Source organism: Rana temporaria, chromosome 6 (assembly GCF_905171775.1).
Source record: "Rana temporaria chromosome 6, aRanTem1.1, whole genome shotgun sequence".
In the NCBI taxonomy this organism is placed as follows: Eukaryota; Metazoa; Chordata; class Amphibia; order Anura; family Ranidae; genus Rana; species Rana temporaria.
In genome coordinates this window covers 12,707,306-12,723,454 of record NC_053494.1, presented here as the reverse complement: position 1 = coordinate 12,723,454, position 16,149 = coordinate 12,707,306, and the positions used below count along the sequence as shown (strand labels likewise).

General features: G+C 44.7%; 1 protein-coding gene across 1 annotated transcript in view; it reads right to left on the bottom strand.

The window, feature by feature from the left end:
• Positions 1-356: 356 nt before the first annotated feature.
• LOC120943116 overlaps positions 357-16,149 on the bottom strand; it is a 38,079-nt gene continuing 22,286 nt past the window's right edge. Inside the window, exons 7-10 of the mRNA XM_040356237.1 lie at positions 14,533-14,907; positions 10,132-10,476; positions 5,407-5,709; positions 357-667 (exon numbers count right to left, since the gene is read on the bottom strand). Of these exons, the coding sequence (XP_040212171.1) occupies positions 567-667; positions 5,407-5,709; positions 10,132-10,476; positions 14,533-14,907 (1,124 nt within the window). The 3' untranslated portion in view covers positions 357-566. The remainder of the gene's footprint in view (positions 668-5,406; positions 5,710-10,131; positions 10,477-14,532; positions 14,908-16,149) is intronic.

The window sequence follows — 16,149 nt, the reverse complement described above, 5'->3', positions numbered from 1 at the left end:
CCACTGTCACCGATACAATAACGAATACAATTTTACACGCTGTATCATTTTTGTTCTTTTATTTTTATCAAAACATTTCTACTTCGGTGCACAAAGCAAGGTCCATAAAGACGTGGATGAGCGAGTTTGGGGGTGGAGGAACTTGACTGGCCTGCACAGAGTCCTGACCTCAACCCAATTGGGATGAATAAGAGTGGAGCCAGGCCTTCTCATACAACATCAGTGCCTGACCTCACAAATGCTCTTCTGGAAGAATGGTCAAACATTCCCATAGACACACTCCTAAACCTTGTGGACGGCCTTCCCAGAAGAGTTGAAGCTGTTATAGTTGCAATGGGTGGGGCCAACTCAATATTGAACCCTATGGACTAAGTTCCACTTTAAAATCCCTTTTTCCTTTTATATTGGGGGGGGGGGTGGAGATTTAAAATGAAAGGATATCTGAAGACCCCATTATCAGACTGAAGGTCAAGGCGACAACTGGTCCCTACCATGACTTATATTGGTTCTGAATACCGCTTAATTTCAATTCTGTATCCATGAAAAATTGTTTTATCCCACTGGGTTTACACGTCGTCCATTGATTTCAGATCATTGTTGGACTTTGTCATTTTCTTTGGTACTGGCTCCAACAATATTTTTTCTTTTTCAAACAACTTCTTAAAACCTGTGTAGAAAAACAACATTTATAGGATTAGTAAATATGAGTTAAAAGAGTATGGACTTACATAAAAACAATCATACTCACCTGGGTGGATGCAGCGCCGATCCGATGCTGCATCTGTCCACCGCCGGCTCAGAAGTGAGACCGGAACAACCAAACACCACTGATCGCTCAGGTCTCCCCTCCGCTCTGAGCAGAGAGGTGGTGACTGCTTTGCCCCTCCAGCGCTCACTGGAGCACTTGGCTGTGGAAGGGGAGGGAGTGGCTGGCTCAGGCTCTTGGCAGATCACTGAGAGGCTGAGCCAAGGTTCGGTCCAGGCTTCTGGGTGGATACCGACCATAGGAGTGAGTGCGACTTCAGCTGACAGTAGACTTTAGCCCGCTGTCGGCTGAAAAATGTAAAAGAAAAAAAAACTTTGACCATACTTCTCCTTTAAAGGAAAGCTTCAGACCCTTTTTTTCATGGCTCTCCCCTTGTGCTGTCTATTATAGAAAGGGATTGTCATTTTGAGGACACCCGGTGGTTGCATGTTGTAATTGCAGTTCAGTTCCTCACAGGAAAGTCTTCACTGAGACTCAGGTGTTCACAGATCCCAGTAAGGGGCCGATCCCGGCCCCTTATCACGTGATCAGCTGTCAGCCAATGACAGCTGATCACGTGATGTAAACAAAAGCTTGGTAATCTCTTTTTTTTCTCCTCACGCTGACAGCGTGAGGAGAAAAAAAAACTGGTCACCGGCTTTTCTGCAAGGGACATCGGTCCTGAAGAGAAACAGGCACATCCGCCTCATCTGTGCCCACCAGTACCACCTGCCAGTGCCCACAGTGCCCACCAGTGCAAAACAGTGCTATCAATGCCCACGAGTGCCACCTATCAATGCCCACGATTGCCACCTATCAATGCCCACGAGTGCCACCTATCAATGCCCACCAGTGGTGCCAATCAGTGCCTCATCAGTGCCACCTAGCAGTGCTGCCTATCAGTGCCCATCACTGCCACCCATCAGTGCCCATCACTGCCAGCTATCAGTGCCACCTAATAGTGCCAATGCTCAGTGCCCACCAGTGCCACCTATCAATGCCCTATAGTGCCACCCATCAGTGCCACCTCTCAGTGTCACCTCTCAGTGCCCACCAGTGCCACCTCTCAGTGCCCACCAGTGCCACCTCTCAGTGACCAACAGTGCCACCTATCAGTGCTGCCTTATCTGTGCCCATTAGTGCCGCTTCATCGGTGCCCATCAGTGCAGCCTATCAATGCCCATCAGTGCAGCCTCATCAGCATACATAAATGAAGGAGAAAATAAGATTTCCTATCATCTGTGCCCAGTCTTGCCACACAGAGTTAATCCAGCTCTGAGCAATCCTCTTTTATTGTTAAGTGAAATAAAACGGACTTACAGAGAAAAACCTTAGTCCTCGTACACACAATAGGTTAGCCAGAGGACAATGGTCTGATGGACCGTTTTCATTGGTCAAAAACCGATCGTGTGTGGGCCCCTATGGTTAAATAGGTTAAAAAAAAGCCAATCTGCTTTAAAATTAACCTATGGACTCCTAACCGATAGGTCAAAACCGATCGTTAGTAAGCACGACCATCGGTTAAAAATCCACGCATGCTCAGAATCAAGTCGACACATGCTTGGAAGCATTGAACTTCGTTTTTTTCAGCACGTCGTTGTGTTTTACGTCACCGCGTTCTGACACGATCGTTTTTTCAACTGATGGTGTGTAGGCGTGACGGACCATCAGTCAGCTTCATCGGTTAACCTATGACAACGGTCCTTCAGACCGTTCTCATCGGATGGACTGATCGTGTGTACGAGGCTTTAGTCCGTTCCGCCCCCTTGCTGTGAGTGACGGGTTATTTACATGTCTCATGCACTAGCCTGGAGACAGGCATTATTTTTTAATTCCCAACCCCCCACTCCTTTTCTGAAGTCATGTGGTTACTTTTCTGGATTTTGACTGGATGTTAGTGCTCATAGCAGAATCCAGTGTAAGGAATACACAAGAGAAAATGCATATTGACAAGGGGAGTGTAGAGGTGGGCGAGGAGTCTACTGACATCACGACTCCACCCACCGAGCTCCAGACAACAGACCCGCCCACAGAATCTGCAGTTTTTCAGTTCTTATGCCGCGTACACACGATCATTATTCGGCATGAAAAAAACAACGTTTTTAAAAAATGCAATTTAAAAATGATCGAGTGTGGGCTTCACATCATTTTTCGGGTTCTGAAAAACAACAATTTTTTTTTTTTTAAATCCTTTTCTTTGAGTACACCACGGGCTACAGAGGTCCCCCCCCTTCTATGGGATACTTAGTGCTTTGCTACAAAAACGGAGGTACTTCCTGTATGGGAGGGGTTATATGGAGGGAAACTTGTTCTCATAGGTTGTGCCAGTGTCCAATCACCTCTGGTGACCATACAACCCACTATGTCATGATTAGAGCAGGGGTCTCAAACTCAAATTACCTGAGGGCCACAAGACAAGTTTTCATATGCCATGGGGGGCCGCATGCAAACTTTCAAACTTCAAAAACAACAGTACTGGTGTCAGCGAACACATTATTACCACCAGCACTGGTGTCAGCGAGCGCATTATTACCACCAGCACTGGTGTAAGTCAGGGTTTGACAAATTTGCTTGGAATCTAGGAGCCAGTTAAAAAAGTTAGGAGCCAGAAAACGCACCCCGTCCCGACGAGCTAGCGCGCAGAAGCGAACACATACGTGAGCAGCGCCCGCATATGTAAACGGTGTTCAAACCACACATGTGAGGTATCGCCGCGATTGGTAGAGTGAGAGCAATAATTCTAGCTCCTCTGTAACTTAAAACATGCAACCTGTAGATTTTTTTAAACGTCGCCTATGAAGATTTTAAAGGGTAAAAAAGTTTGTCGGCATTCCACAAGCGGACACAATTTTGAAGCGTGACATGTTGGGTATGAATTTACTCGGCGTAACATTATCTTTCATAATATAAAAAAAAATGGGGATAACTTTACTGTTGTCTTATTTTTTAATTTAAAAAAAAGTGTAATTTTTTCCCAAAAAAAGTGCGCTTGTAAGACCGCTGCGCAAATACGGCGTAACAGAAAGTATTGCAATGATCGCTATTTTATTCTCTAGGGTGTTAGGATAAAAAATATATATAATGTTTGGGGGTTTTCTTTAGAGGGAAGAATATGGCAGTGAAAATAGTGTAAAATTACATTAGAATTGCTGTTTAACTTGTAATGCTTAACTTGTAATACCAACGGCCACCACCAGATGGCGCCAGCTCACATCTGGTGGTAATAACTTGTAATACCAACGGCTCACCACCAGATGGCTCCAGCTCAAAAAAAAAAAAAAAAAATTTTTTTTTTTTTTTTTTTTGCCCTTCTCACTTCCACCCTGCCTGCGGGCCATTTATAACTGGTCCGCGGGCCGCAAATGGCCCGCGGGCCGGTACTTTGAGACCACTGGATTAGAGGCTCTGTGTCCCGTGGTGTACTCAAAGAAAAGGATTTTACAGGTAAGCTGTTATTTAAAAATCCTACTGCTTGCAAAACTGTATAACAAACTATGAAAACTGTTTATTTGTTTGTATTTGTCTTTTTTTGTTTGTTTAGCAAAAAATAAAAACCCGAGTAGTAGTAGTAGTAGTGATTACATACCACAAAAATAAAGCTCTATTGGTGTAAAAAAAATTATAAGAATATAAGTGCCCAGCAAGCAAGTGGTTAAAAGGACATCTAAGAAAAGAGAACATGGAGGGCCAGATTCACATAGAATTCCGGCGGCGTAACGTATCGCATTTACGTTACACCGCCGCAAGTTTTATGAGCAAGTGCTTAATTCACAAAGCACTTGCCTGTAAACTTGCGGCGGTGTAGCGTAAATCCGTCTGGCGCAAGGCCTCCTAATTCAAATGGGTTGTGTATCATTTAAATTAGGCGTTACGTCCTTTCCTATTCACGGACGACTTACGCAAAAAAAAAAAAAATTTAAAATTCGACGCGGGAACGACGGCCATACTTTAACATGGCAAGTGTAAATATAAGCCAAGAAATAGCAGCCGTAACTATACGCCGGGAAAAGCCGACTAGCGACGACGTAAGAGAATGCGACGAACGCGCGTACCTTCGTGGATCGCCATAAACAGCTAATTAGCATACCCGACGCGGAAAACGATGCGAACTCCACCCAGCGGGCGCAGAAGTATTACACCTACGATCCGAAGGCGTATGAAGCCGTACGCCTGTCGGATCGAAGCCAGAAGCCGTCGTGTCTTGGTTTGAGGATTCAAACTAAAGATACGACGCGGCACATTTGAAAATACGCCGGAGTATCAGTAGATACGCCGGCGTATTTCTTCTGTGAATCTGGCCCGTTCTCTATTTTCCTGCCGCGATTCGCGGCGGCCTTTTTCCCGGCAGTTTCCCTATGGGAAACACTGTGGTGGAGCATACACACGGGCCAGGGTTCCCGGCCAAAGCTCTCACTGCAGTTTTCCCGATGGGAAAACCTCTGTTGTGTACATGGGGAAAGATACAGAGCTGGTTCTCGGTTTTCCCCCTGAGATTCCTGGCAGAATTTTTACCGCCGGGAATCCCGGTCGTGTGTACAAGGCATAAGAATTACAGGCCTACAATATAAAACACCAAATGTACTGCTTTCAGACACAAAAATCGAACATAATCATACTGCCAGGGAGGTAAAGCAACAAGATAAGAAATGTCACACTATTACCTTTGTTGTAATAGACGATCTCTTCTGGAGACTCCAGAGCGCTATGCCGTACAGTAGCTTTAAAATATCTGGCCTTTGTATGGAGAAACACATTTGGTATGTCACATTTACTGAGGATTTTGAAGCTGCCATCGCTGTTCTCAGTTTTAGTGGTCTCGATATCTTTGTCTTTAATCGTTTTGTATGGCCCATGTTCGTTGTTTGCTTCCTCCCAGGTCAACACAAGATCCTCTGTGTAATCTCCGTCCACTTCCAGTACAATAAAGTTATCATCCTGTACACTGCTCTGTATAATCGGGATTCCTAAAAGGTTTAATTATGAGATCAATAATCATATAATTTATCTTACTAATGCACATTGATATTCTCACTAATTATACAGAAAAATAAAATTAAAGTGGTTGTTAAGCCACTGTACTACAAACAGTCCATCCCCTCTGTTTTTTTTCATTAACTTCTCGTTATTAAATTTTCCAATTCCATAAAACATTAAACATTTCATTGACACCTAATGACTTCCCTGTGTGGTGGTTTCTTCGTTTTCCTCAAAAAAAAGGGGGGATGTTAAGTACTTTACAGATGTGATAATTATGTATTTTCTATGTGTCTTCTACTTATTTATCCGTGATTCAGATTTCCCTCTCTTAACCCCCTTGGCGGTAAACCCGAGCGTGACTCGGGGTAGGTTTCCAATGTTAGGATCGGTATCCCCGAGTCACGCTCGGGGTGGACGTGCAGAGTGTGCAGCGGCGCGGCTTACCTTCTCGCTGGATCCACAGGCAAGTTACTTACCTTGTCCCTGGATCCAGCGATGCCACCCCGCTGTGTGAGCGAGCGGGACCTCCTCGCTCGATTCACAGTGCCTGTGTGCCGCCGATCTCCGTTCCCTGCGACGTTACGACGCACGGGGGCGGAGAACGGCGCCAAATTCAAAAAAGTAAACAAACACATTACATACAGTATACTGTAATCTTATAGATTACAGTACTGTATGTAAAAAATACACACACCCCCCTTGTCCCTAGTGGTCTGCCCAGTGCCCTGCATGTTCTTTTATATAATAAAAACTGTTCTTTCTGCCTAAAAACAGTAGATTGTCCAAAAGTGTCCCTTTATGTCAAAAATGGTTTTAGATCAGCTAGAAAACAGCGATAATAAATTATAATCACTTGCAGAATTGTGCGATAGCGATTTGTGGGGAAATTCGTCATAAAAAAAAGAAAATAATGACAGCGACAATTCTGCAACTGAGCAAATTTCAGTGATTTTGAGTTGATTACATTATTGAATAATTTTTATTATAATTATATTATTATTTGTTATAATTATTTATAATTATTTATTATATTATAATTTATAATTTTGTTTTAAAAAAAAATCATACCCGGGATGCCTACTAGACTCTTGTTTGGTCAGATTTAAGTGAGTTATTCCTAAGAATTACAGGCCTACAGTATAAAACGCCAAATTTCCTTGCAAAATAATTTACCGCTTTTGGTACGTAATTCCAGACAGAATCATACCGCCAGGGAGGTTAATTTAAGAGGGAAAAAGAAGAGAAAAAAAAAGGGGGGGGGGGGGTACAGACAGGTGATGAAGAAGGAAGTGTAGTGAATATGGCAGGGTATACTAATATATCTATGTTAAAGCGGAGGTTCACCCTAAAACAATTATGTACCATTCCATCCAGCATACTGCCGACATGTACAGTATGCTGTTTGTTTTTTGTTTTTTTGCGCTGTACATACCGTTTAATCGTTCTTTTTCTTTTCAGACACCCGCGGGGAATAGGCGTTCCTACGAAGAGGTGTAGATGATCGACGTGCGGCTAAGGCGCGTCACGCGTTCCGAAAATAGCCGAACTAGGACTCGGCTATATACGGCGCCTGCGCAGTCAGCTCCTAGTCTGTGCGCAGTCGCCGTATAGCGCCGTATAGAGCCGAGTCCCAGTCCGGCTATTTTCGGAACGCGTGAGGCACCTTAGCCGCACGTCAATCATCTATGCCTCTTCATAGGAACGGCTATTCCCCGCGGAAGTCTAAAAAGAACGATTGAACGGTATGTACAGCGCAAAAAAAAAAACTGCATACTGTACATGTCGGCAGTATGCTGGATGGAAAGTTATATAATTGTTTTAGGGTGAACCCGTGCTTTACAAATGTGATATTTATGTGTTTCCTATGTGTTTTCTACTTGTTTGTCTGTGATTCAGATTTCCCTCTCTTAATTGGGGGGGGGGGGGGGGAGAGAGAAAAAAAAAAAACCTTTTTCCTCCAAAAAAATTTAATTAAATGAGGAAAGTCATTAGCCACCTTCCCTTAGGCCTCGTAAACTTGCTGTTTTTTATTTTTTGCGAGGAAACCGGTCGTGTGTACATTTTTTCGACGAGGAAACTGTCGAGGATCCCGCAGAGCCAAAAAGAGAACATGTCTTCTTTTTCCTCGACGGGAATGGAGAAACTTGCCTTGTCGAGTTCCTCGACAGCCTCACAAGGAACTCAACGAGGAAAACGATGTGTTTCGCCCGCCGAGTTCCTCGGTCGTGTGTACGAGGCTTTATTCTTCCGGTGTCATATGATCTGCTAATCTTTAACCTGTTAACAAAACATACATAAATACATACAGATAAAAAAAAAAAAAAGCTGTGGATTGTTCTCCATCTTTCTTTCTATAGTTCCTGTATTCTTTTCAGAGCTTCCTAAGGCTTTTAGGTCTTCCATTACCCATCTATTTATTGGTTATATGTATCCCAGATTTCCCAGAATTTCTTACATTTCTCCTGTTTGTGCCTGACAACATCTATCCATTTTTCTGCTGCCCTTAATATGGCCACTTCCCTTTCCATTCTTGGAGGGTGGGGCATGTTACTTGCTTCCAATACCTTGGTATTAGTCTTTTGGCCGCATTTAATAAATGCGGTACAATACTGTTTTTATACGTTTTTATATCTCTTGTGGTTCCATGTAACAGGAACTGTATCGGTGAAAACACAATTGTTTCCCCTGACATTTTCCCGATCCATGGCGCCACTTCCTCCCAAAAAAACCTTATCCTTGGACATTCCCACCAGATGTGGAGGTAGGTGCCCCTCTCCCCACATCCCCTCCAGCATCGATTGTCTGTTGTTGGGTATATTTGTGCTAGTCGCACCGGAGTGCGATACCATCTGACTAAGAACTAAGCACAGGTACCTCAAGTGGTAGTACCCAATAGTCCAAGGGCAAAGGTAAGAAGGTGTGTATAAACACATATATATGCACACATAGAACTATATGGCAGGGTATCAGTCAGGGCAGCCACCAAGAAAACCAAAAGCCGGTGTCAGTATACTAGGAAAAAAATAAGAAAAGGGGCGCCTCTGAGTATATATCATAAAAATAATTTAAAAAACAACAACATCCACTCATATGGAGAACAGGTAAGTTGCATTCGAATTCGGTTGCTGGGCTAAAGAGATGACAGTGGGACTGCAAGTCACAGCAAGTCCTGTAAAGCTGGCATGTGTGATTGTGATTCGTTTCTTTAGTTGTAATGGGGGAAATCTGCATCCCTTTTCTTTTTCCCATTCTTTAATAAAATAACGGGGTTGTTTTATTCTGTTCACTGCGTACTAATTTGTGCATCTGTGACAATAAGTGATCCGGTTTTGATATTTTTTTACATGTTTTCTCAAATATAGTTAGGGAATTAAGTGTTCTTACTTAATTCCATCCCCTCTGTTAGCTATCATTATCCATCCCAGTGTCTGCTCTGCAAAAATAAAAAGAAGCAGATAATACCTTCTATCAGAGCATCTCCCGGCACTCTTGTGACCCCCTCGGCTCTCTCCTCTGCCCAGCTGACAGCTATAGTGGGCGGGTCCAAGCACTGTTTCTGATGTCAGCCGGGGAGGAGAGAGGAAAGAACCGGGGCGTACCCAGACCCCCATACCCTTTTTATGGCCAATTACTTGCATATAATTTTTTTTTTTTTCTTTATTTATGTTTACCGGCACTTTTTTTTTAATTATTCAGCTGTCAGCGGGGAAACCCATTCACAGATGATGACTCCACTGTTGTTAAGGACATGGCGGCGAGCTTCAGGGCCCCGTTCCTTACTGCATTAAATAATGCGATAATTACTGCTAAATCAAACAAATACAGCATTTGGTGTTTAACTCCAAATTCTTAGTGACTGCACAATTGTAACCGCATGCGTATGATAAGAATTAGTCTACCCCACACCTGCTATGTGGGCAGGGCCAGACTTACCATTGGGCTTGACTGGGCTCAAGCCCATGGGCCCCACCCAATAGGGGGCCCCGGGCCCAATCTCGGCAACCCCCCCCCCAATTGCGACAACCCCCTCCCGCAATTTCGCGGCAATTCCCTCCCGCAATTTTGCGTCAATCCCCCGTTTGCGGCAACCCCCTCCCGCAAATTTCGCGGCAATGCCCCATTTGCGGCAATTTCGGGCCTCCCCCGCTCCTCGACACCAGGGGGCCCCATTCACTGCAGCTGTGTAAGGGGGCCCAAAATTACTGAAGGCGGCCCTCTGTACAGCGGCTACACCCCCCCCCCCCCCGCGCGAATGCCCCCCGCTCAAAAAGTATGATTGGTGCACTGCTCCCCCCGCGGTGACAGCCGACCCCCCCACTTCTCTGCTCCAGGGGGCCCCTTTGATTATTAAGCCCAGGGGCCCCCACCACCCTAAGTCCTGCCCTGTATGTGGGTGTTATGACATTTACCTGCCACTTTTAGCTCTCCTGTGCTTTTTTCCAGATAGGTATCCAGACTGGGGTGTTTCACCCGGCAAATGAACTCTGACCCCTGGTCTTTTCTGACTGATATGGATACAGTGAGACTTGCTGTACAGGAGAAGGTCCTATCAAGCTCCTGTGTAACATCCATTTCTAGAATCTTATATTTATCACCAGAAGACACTTCGTACAGCTCCGGCTTATCTGCGTCTCTCCGTAACCACTTCACCTCCAGACTGTTGGGGAAATACCCCTGGATCTCACACTGCAGCTTGGCTTCTCTGCCGTGTACTAAAGATGGGACTATGATGTCATCCATCTTCGGACACTTATCTGCAAGACACAAAAAGTTAACATTTGATCAGTTTTATATTTCTGAATTTAGCTTGAAGTGGCTGACAGGCTTGGCTCACATATATGAGAATTGGATGCGTTTGTAACCGCATTCAATTTTCATAACATGTGACCTGGCAGCCTTCTCTATAGAGCCGGTTCGCATATGTGTGGGCATTGCCGTTTTTAAAAGAGTCCTGTACGATTATAGGTCCAGTTCAGGTGCGATTTCAAGTATCACTTAACAAATTCGCACCTGAACTGGTGAGCAAAAACTGCGTAGTCAATGTTAAGTATGGCCGTCGTTCCCACATCGAAATTTGAAAATTTTACGTCGTTTGCGTTTACGTTCACGTCTAAAACAATACGTCCTTGCGGCGTACTTTGGAGCAATGCAAACTGGGATATGTACACGGACGTTCGTAAAAAACGCCAATCACGTCGGGTCACGAGTAATTAACATAAAACACGCCCCCCCAGCCTCATTTGAATTAGGCGCGCTTACGCTGGCTGCATTTACGCTACGCCGCTGTAAGTTAGGAGGCAAGTGCTTTGTGAATACAGTACTTGCCTCTCTGACTCAATGCGGTGTAAATACGATACGCTACGCCGCCTTAAAGATGCGGCGACCTACCTGAATCTAGGTAATAATCTGTAATGGCATCCCAGTCTTAGTGCGTAGGGTTCAATATTGAGTTGGCAGAACCTATAACAGCTTCAACTTTTCTGGGAAGGCCGTCCACAAGGTCTTATAAGGGGTCTGCTGTGTCTCTGTTCACCGTTTCAGGTGCGATTTCTGTCCAAATTGATGTAAACAAGCATTTCCCCAGTCTTCCTAGTGACAGGACACTAATCACAGCTCCCTGTAATCGGAAGTGGTGATCAGTGTCGTGTCACACACAGCCCATCCCCCCCACAGTTAGAATTACTCCCTTTACCCCTTCCTCGCCACCTAGTGGCTAACCCCTTCCCTGCCAATGTGACTTTCACAGTAATCATTGCATTTTTATAGCACTGACCGCTGTAAAAATTACAATGGTCCCAAAAATGTGTCCGACGTGTCCCCCATAATGTCGCAGTCATGATAAAAATCGCAGATCGCTGCCATTACTAGTAAAAAAAACAAAATAATAAAAATGCCATAAAACTATCCCCTATTTTGTAGACGCTATAACTTTTGTGCAAACCAATCAATATACGCTTATTGCGATTTTTTAACCAAACATAGAAGAATACGTATCGGCCTAAACTGTGGAAATTTTTTTTTTTTTTATAGATTTTTTGGGGATATTTATTATAGCAAAAAGTAAAAATATTGCTTTTTTTTCAAAATTGTCGCTCTATTTTTGTTTATAGCGCAAAAAAAAAAAAAAACGCAGAGGTGATCAAATACCACCAAAAAAAAGCTCCTTTTCTGGGGAAAAAAGGACGTCAGTTTTGTTTGGGAGCCACGTCGCACGACCGCGCATTTGTCAGTAAAAGTGACGCACTGCCGAATCGCAAAAAGTGCTTTGGCCAGCTAAATGGTCCGGAGCTTAAGTGGTTAAGCTGACCATACTGTACACTAGTAGAACTTCATTTGAATGTTTTTTATTTTAGAAATGTTTGTTCAATTTTCTAATCATTAGTGGGGACTCACCGACATTGGTGACAAGAAAATTGAAAATAGCAGGATGGAAAATATTTCCTGAATTTCTAACAATGTGGGTAAATTCACATTGGAGGCGGGTTTGTTCACCTGAACGCGCACAATTTCATATTGTATCGTGGGCGCATATTTACGCTGGCCGCAAGGGGCGCTCCCATTGATTTTCTATGCACATATGCAAATGAGGGAGATACGCCGATTCACAAACGTAGTTGCGCCCGGTGCATAATATCCGCTGTTTACGTAAGTTGTACGTCCGGCGTAAAGTTATTCCCCATGTAGGAGGCGCAACTCATGCAAAGGTATGGACCAGGGAACAGAGCCGTCGCATTTTACGTCGTTTACGTAGTACGTGAATATGGCTAGGCGTAGGTTACGTTCACGTCGTAGGCAGTGATTCGACGTATCTTAGGCAGTTGTTTCGATTTGATTCTGAGCATGCACACTGGGATGCGGCCACGGGACGGCGCATGTGCTGTTCGTTTTAAGTACTTCTATGACGCTTGGCCCATCCTTTTGCACGGGGTCAGGCCTCATTAGCATGACTCACGCCCACTTCCACCTACGACGGCTTACGCCGAGGGAACCCAGCGCAGTTTGGGAGGCAAGTGCTTTGAGAATTCGGTGCTTGCCTCTCAGCGCGACGTCGGCATAGCGTATATTGGATACGCTTCGCCGGCATAAATATGCGCCAAGGTATGTGAATCCGGGCCATAGTGTATTTGTTCACTTGGTTGGAGCTGTCGTTTTTCTCTGCTGCCAGTAGGTGTCACTGGTACTTCTGGCTTGTGTGAGAAGCTACAGTAAGGCCCCGTACACACGGCCGAGGAACTCGACGTGCCAAACACATCGAGTTCCTCGGCGAGTTCAGCCCTGAAGCCGCCGAGGAGCTCGGCGGGCCGAGTTCTCCCATAGAACAACGAGAAAATAGAGAACATGTTCTCTATTTTCTCGACGAGTTCCTCGGCGGCTCCATCGGGCCGAAAGTGTACACACGACAGAGTTTCTCGGCAGAATCCGGCTCTGACCGAGTTTCTCGCTGAATTCTGCCGAGAAACTCTGTCGTGTGTACGAGGCCTAAGACTGCGTTATAAATATTTATGTTTTCTCTAGCCAACCAGTAGAAGGTTTATTGCCACTGGTGCATGCGGGGGGAGAGCATAAATATTTGGGGTAGGCCATGTAATCTCTTCCCTTATAGAGAACGGGAAGAAGAGATAATGTCATGGGATGGAGTACCAAAGGTGACTCTGGAGTACCAGAAGTGGCTCTGTTGCTTGAGGTCCTATAGAGAGTGAACTTGCTGCGATGTTGTGATGCTGGGAAAGCATTGGAAGGATCACTAATGCTGTTGCTGCTGCTAAAGAATAGGGTACAGTTGCCATAGGGAATGGCTGCTACTTTCAAGAAGGTACTGGCTGCTGATTTCAGCCTAATGGCCCTTTTTCTGTACTGGATTCTATTGTTGTGCTATTGAGTCTGCAGGTCAGTAACACTCCATGGAGTTTTAAGTGAGAATCAATAAACTCCTAAGAACTGTCTTTAGAGGTACCACCATGTCTGTGGGGGTCAGGGGGACATTACACACTTTTTAAAGTAAGGTGAACTTTCTGGGCCAGATTCAGAGAGAGATACGATGGTGTATCTCCTGATACGCCGTCGTATCTCTGACTTAGGCCGGTCGTATCTATGCGCCTGATTCACAGAATCAGTTACGCATAGATATGCCTAAGATCCGACAGGTGTAACTGTGTTACACCGTCGGATCTTAACTGCATTTTAAAAATGGCCGCGGGGGGCGTTCTCGCTGATTTACGCTGAATAATATGTAAATCAGCGAGATACGCGGGCCCGACGCAGTGTTGTTACGACGTTTACGTAGCGGATTTCCCGGCGTATACTTACCCCTGCTTCTATGAGGCGCAGCCAATGTTAAGTATAGCCGTCGTTCCCGCGTCGATTTTTGTTTTTTTTTACGTCGTTTGTGTAAGCCGATTCAGAAACCCGCTCGTCGCAAGTTACGCTCACGCCGAAACCACTGACGTCCTAGCGACATCAGTAGTAGCAATGCACGCCGGGAAATTTCACGGACGGCGCATGCTCATTTAAATCGGCGCGGGGACGCGCCTGATTTAAATAGTACACTCCCCCTAGCCGCGGAATTTGAATTCCGCCGGGGGATTTACGATCCGCCGCCGCAAGTTTGGAGGTAAGTGGTTTGTGAATTACCCACTTGCCTCTCAAACTTGAGGCAGCGGATCTTAAATCACATAGATCACGCAGATCTAAAGATCCGCTGATCTATATGAATCTAGCCCTCTGTGTGCAAGTTATAAATTGATTGGATTGGTAGACATTTTTTTTTTACATGGAATATATGTTAAAAAATAAACATAAAAACCTAATACCGGAATGTAAGCTCCATTTCACGCTCTTCTCTCTGGTTTTCCCATCACAGAGGAAGCTGCAGGTGATTGTCATATTCTGGTCTCTTGGTGCGGTTGGTGTGAAGGTAAGTGATGTAACGGCGTTGTATAATCCATCTGTCTGTGATTGGCCAGTTCTCACTTCGTAATCACTCAGTAACTGTCCACGTTCCTCATCACTTGGGGCCCCATGATCTCTTACCGTCACCGTCTTTTTGCCTTTCTCTAACACAGTCCAAGTAGCCTGGATTTCCCTTGGGCAGTGGAAGGCCATACAACACATAGTTACCTTTTTTTCTTTATCATTGGTCCATCTATCTGCTACGCAAATGTTGCTTAGCTGAAACCCATGGAAGTCTGAAGAAAAAGATGGACATTGCATTTTCAATTGTGCTATAACAAAACTTGCCTGTTCAGCATATCTTTAAAGTGACACTCTGCTGGCAGCTCCCCCAACCCCTAACTTCCCCAACTGGAATCCATAGCCAAAAATGATTGGGTTTTTAAAGCGGAGTTCCGGCCACAATTTCACTTTTTAAATATAAATACCCCTGTAATACACAAGCTTAATGTATTCTAGTAAAGTTAGTCTGTAAACTAAGGTCCGTTTTGTTAGGTTGTTACAGCATTTAGACACTTTATAAAATAGAAATTGACTGGGGCCATCTTAAGTGTGGGCATCATGAAGCCAGACTGTATGACTTCCTGGATTTCAGTCTTGCAAATCTCGCACATGCTCAGTGCTGTACAAGCAGTGTCAGATCAGGTTTCAGCACCTGTGCTGTCCAAGTCACATGATTCTTTGAGACTGGGGAGTGCACAGACTCCTGGAAAGTTACACCCACTACATTCCCAGGAGTCTGTGCGGTGTAGGTTAGGAAGCATTAAGCACCTAGGTGCAGGAAGTGGGAAGATTAACTATTCTGCCTAGCAACAACACTTTGAAGGCATCTAAAATTTTTTTTTTTTTTTCGTAAAGGACTAATGACATTTTTTTAAAACTACTGATGTAATGTTATATTTATGGGTGGAACTCCACTTTAATTTATGTTACAAGAAACTTTTACTGGTTGAATGACCTTAGTTTTCTGTGTCATCCATCTACATTGATTATTTGTTTATTTGTAAAAGTATGTATCAGCGAGCCCATGAAGCCCTGCACATAGAGTCAGTAATGCCGCGTACACACGATCGGATTTTCCGTCGGAAAAACCTTGGATGTTTTTTCCCGACGGAATCCCGCTCAAGCTTGGCTTGCATACACACGGTCACACAAAAGTTCTCTGAACTTTCGACCGTCAAGAATGCAGTGATGTACAACACTACGACGAGTCGAGAAAATTAAGTTCAGTGGGCCAAATCCTCAAAGATCCTTCCTAACTTATCTTTTCCCATTTAAGTTACACTGCCTTAAAATTTCTACCTAAGTGCCCGATCCACAAAGCACTTACCTAGAAATTTCAGGCCGTGTAACTTAAATTCTCCCGGCGCAAGGCGGTCCTCTTCTCCAGGGGGCGATGACAATTTAAATGAGGCGCGCTCCCGCGCCGGCCATACTGCGCATGCTCGTGACGTCATTTTCCCGACGGGCAGCGCACG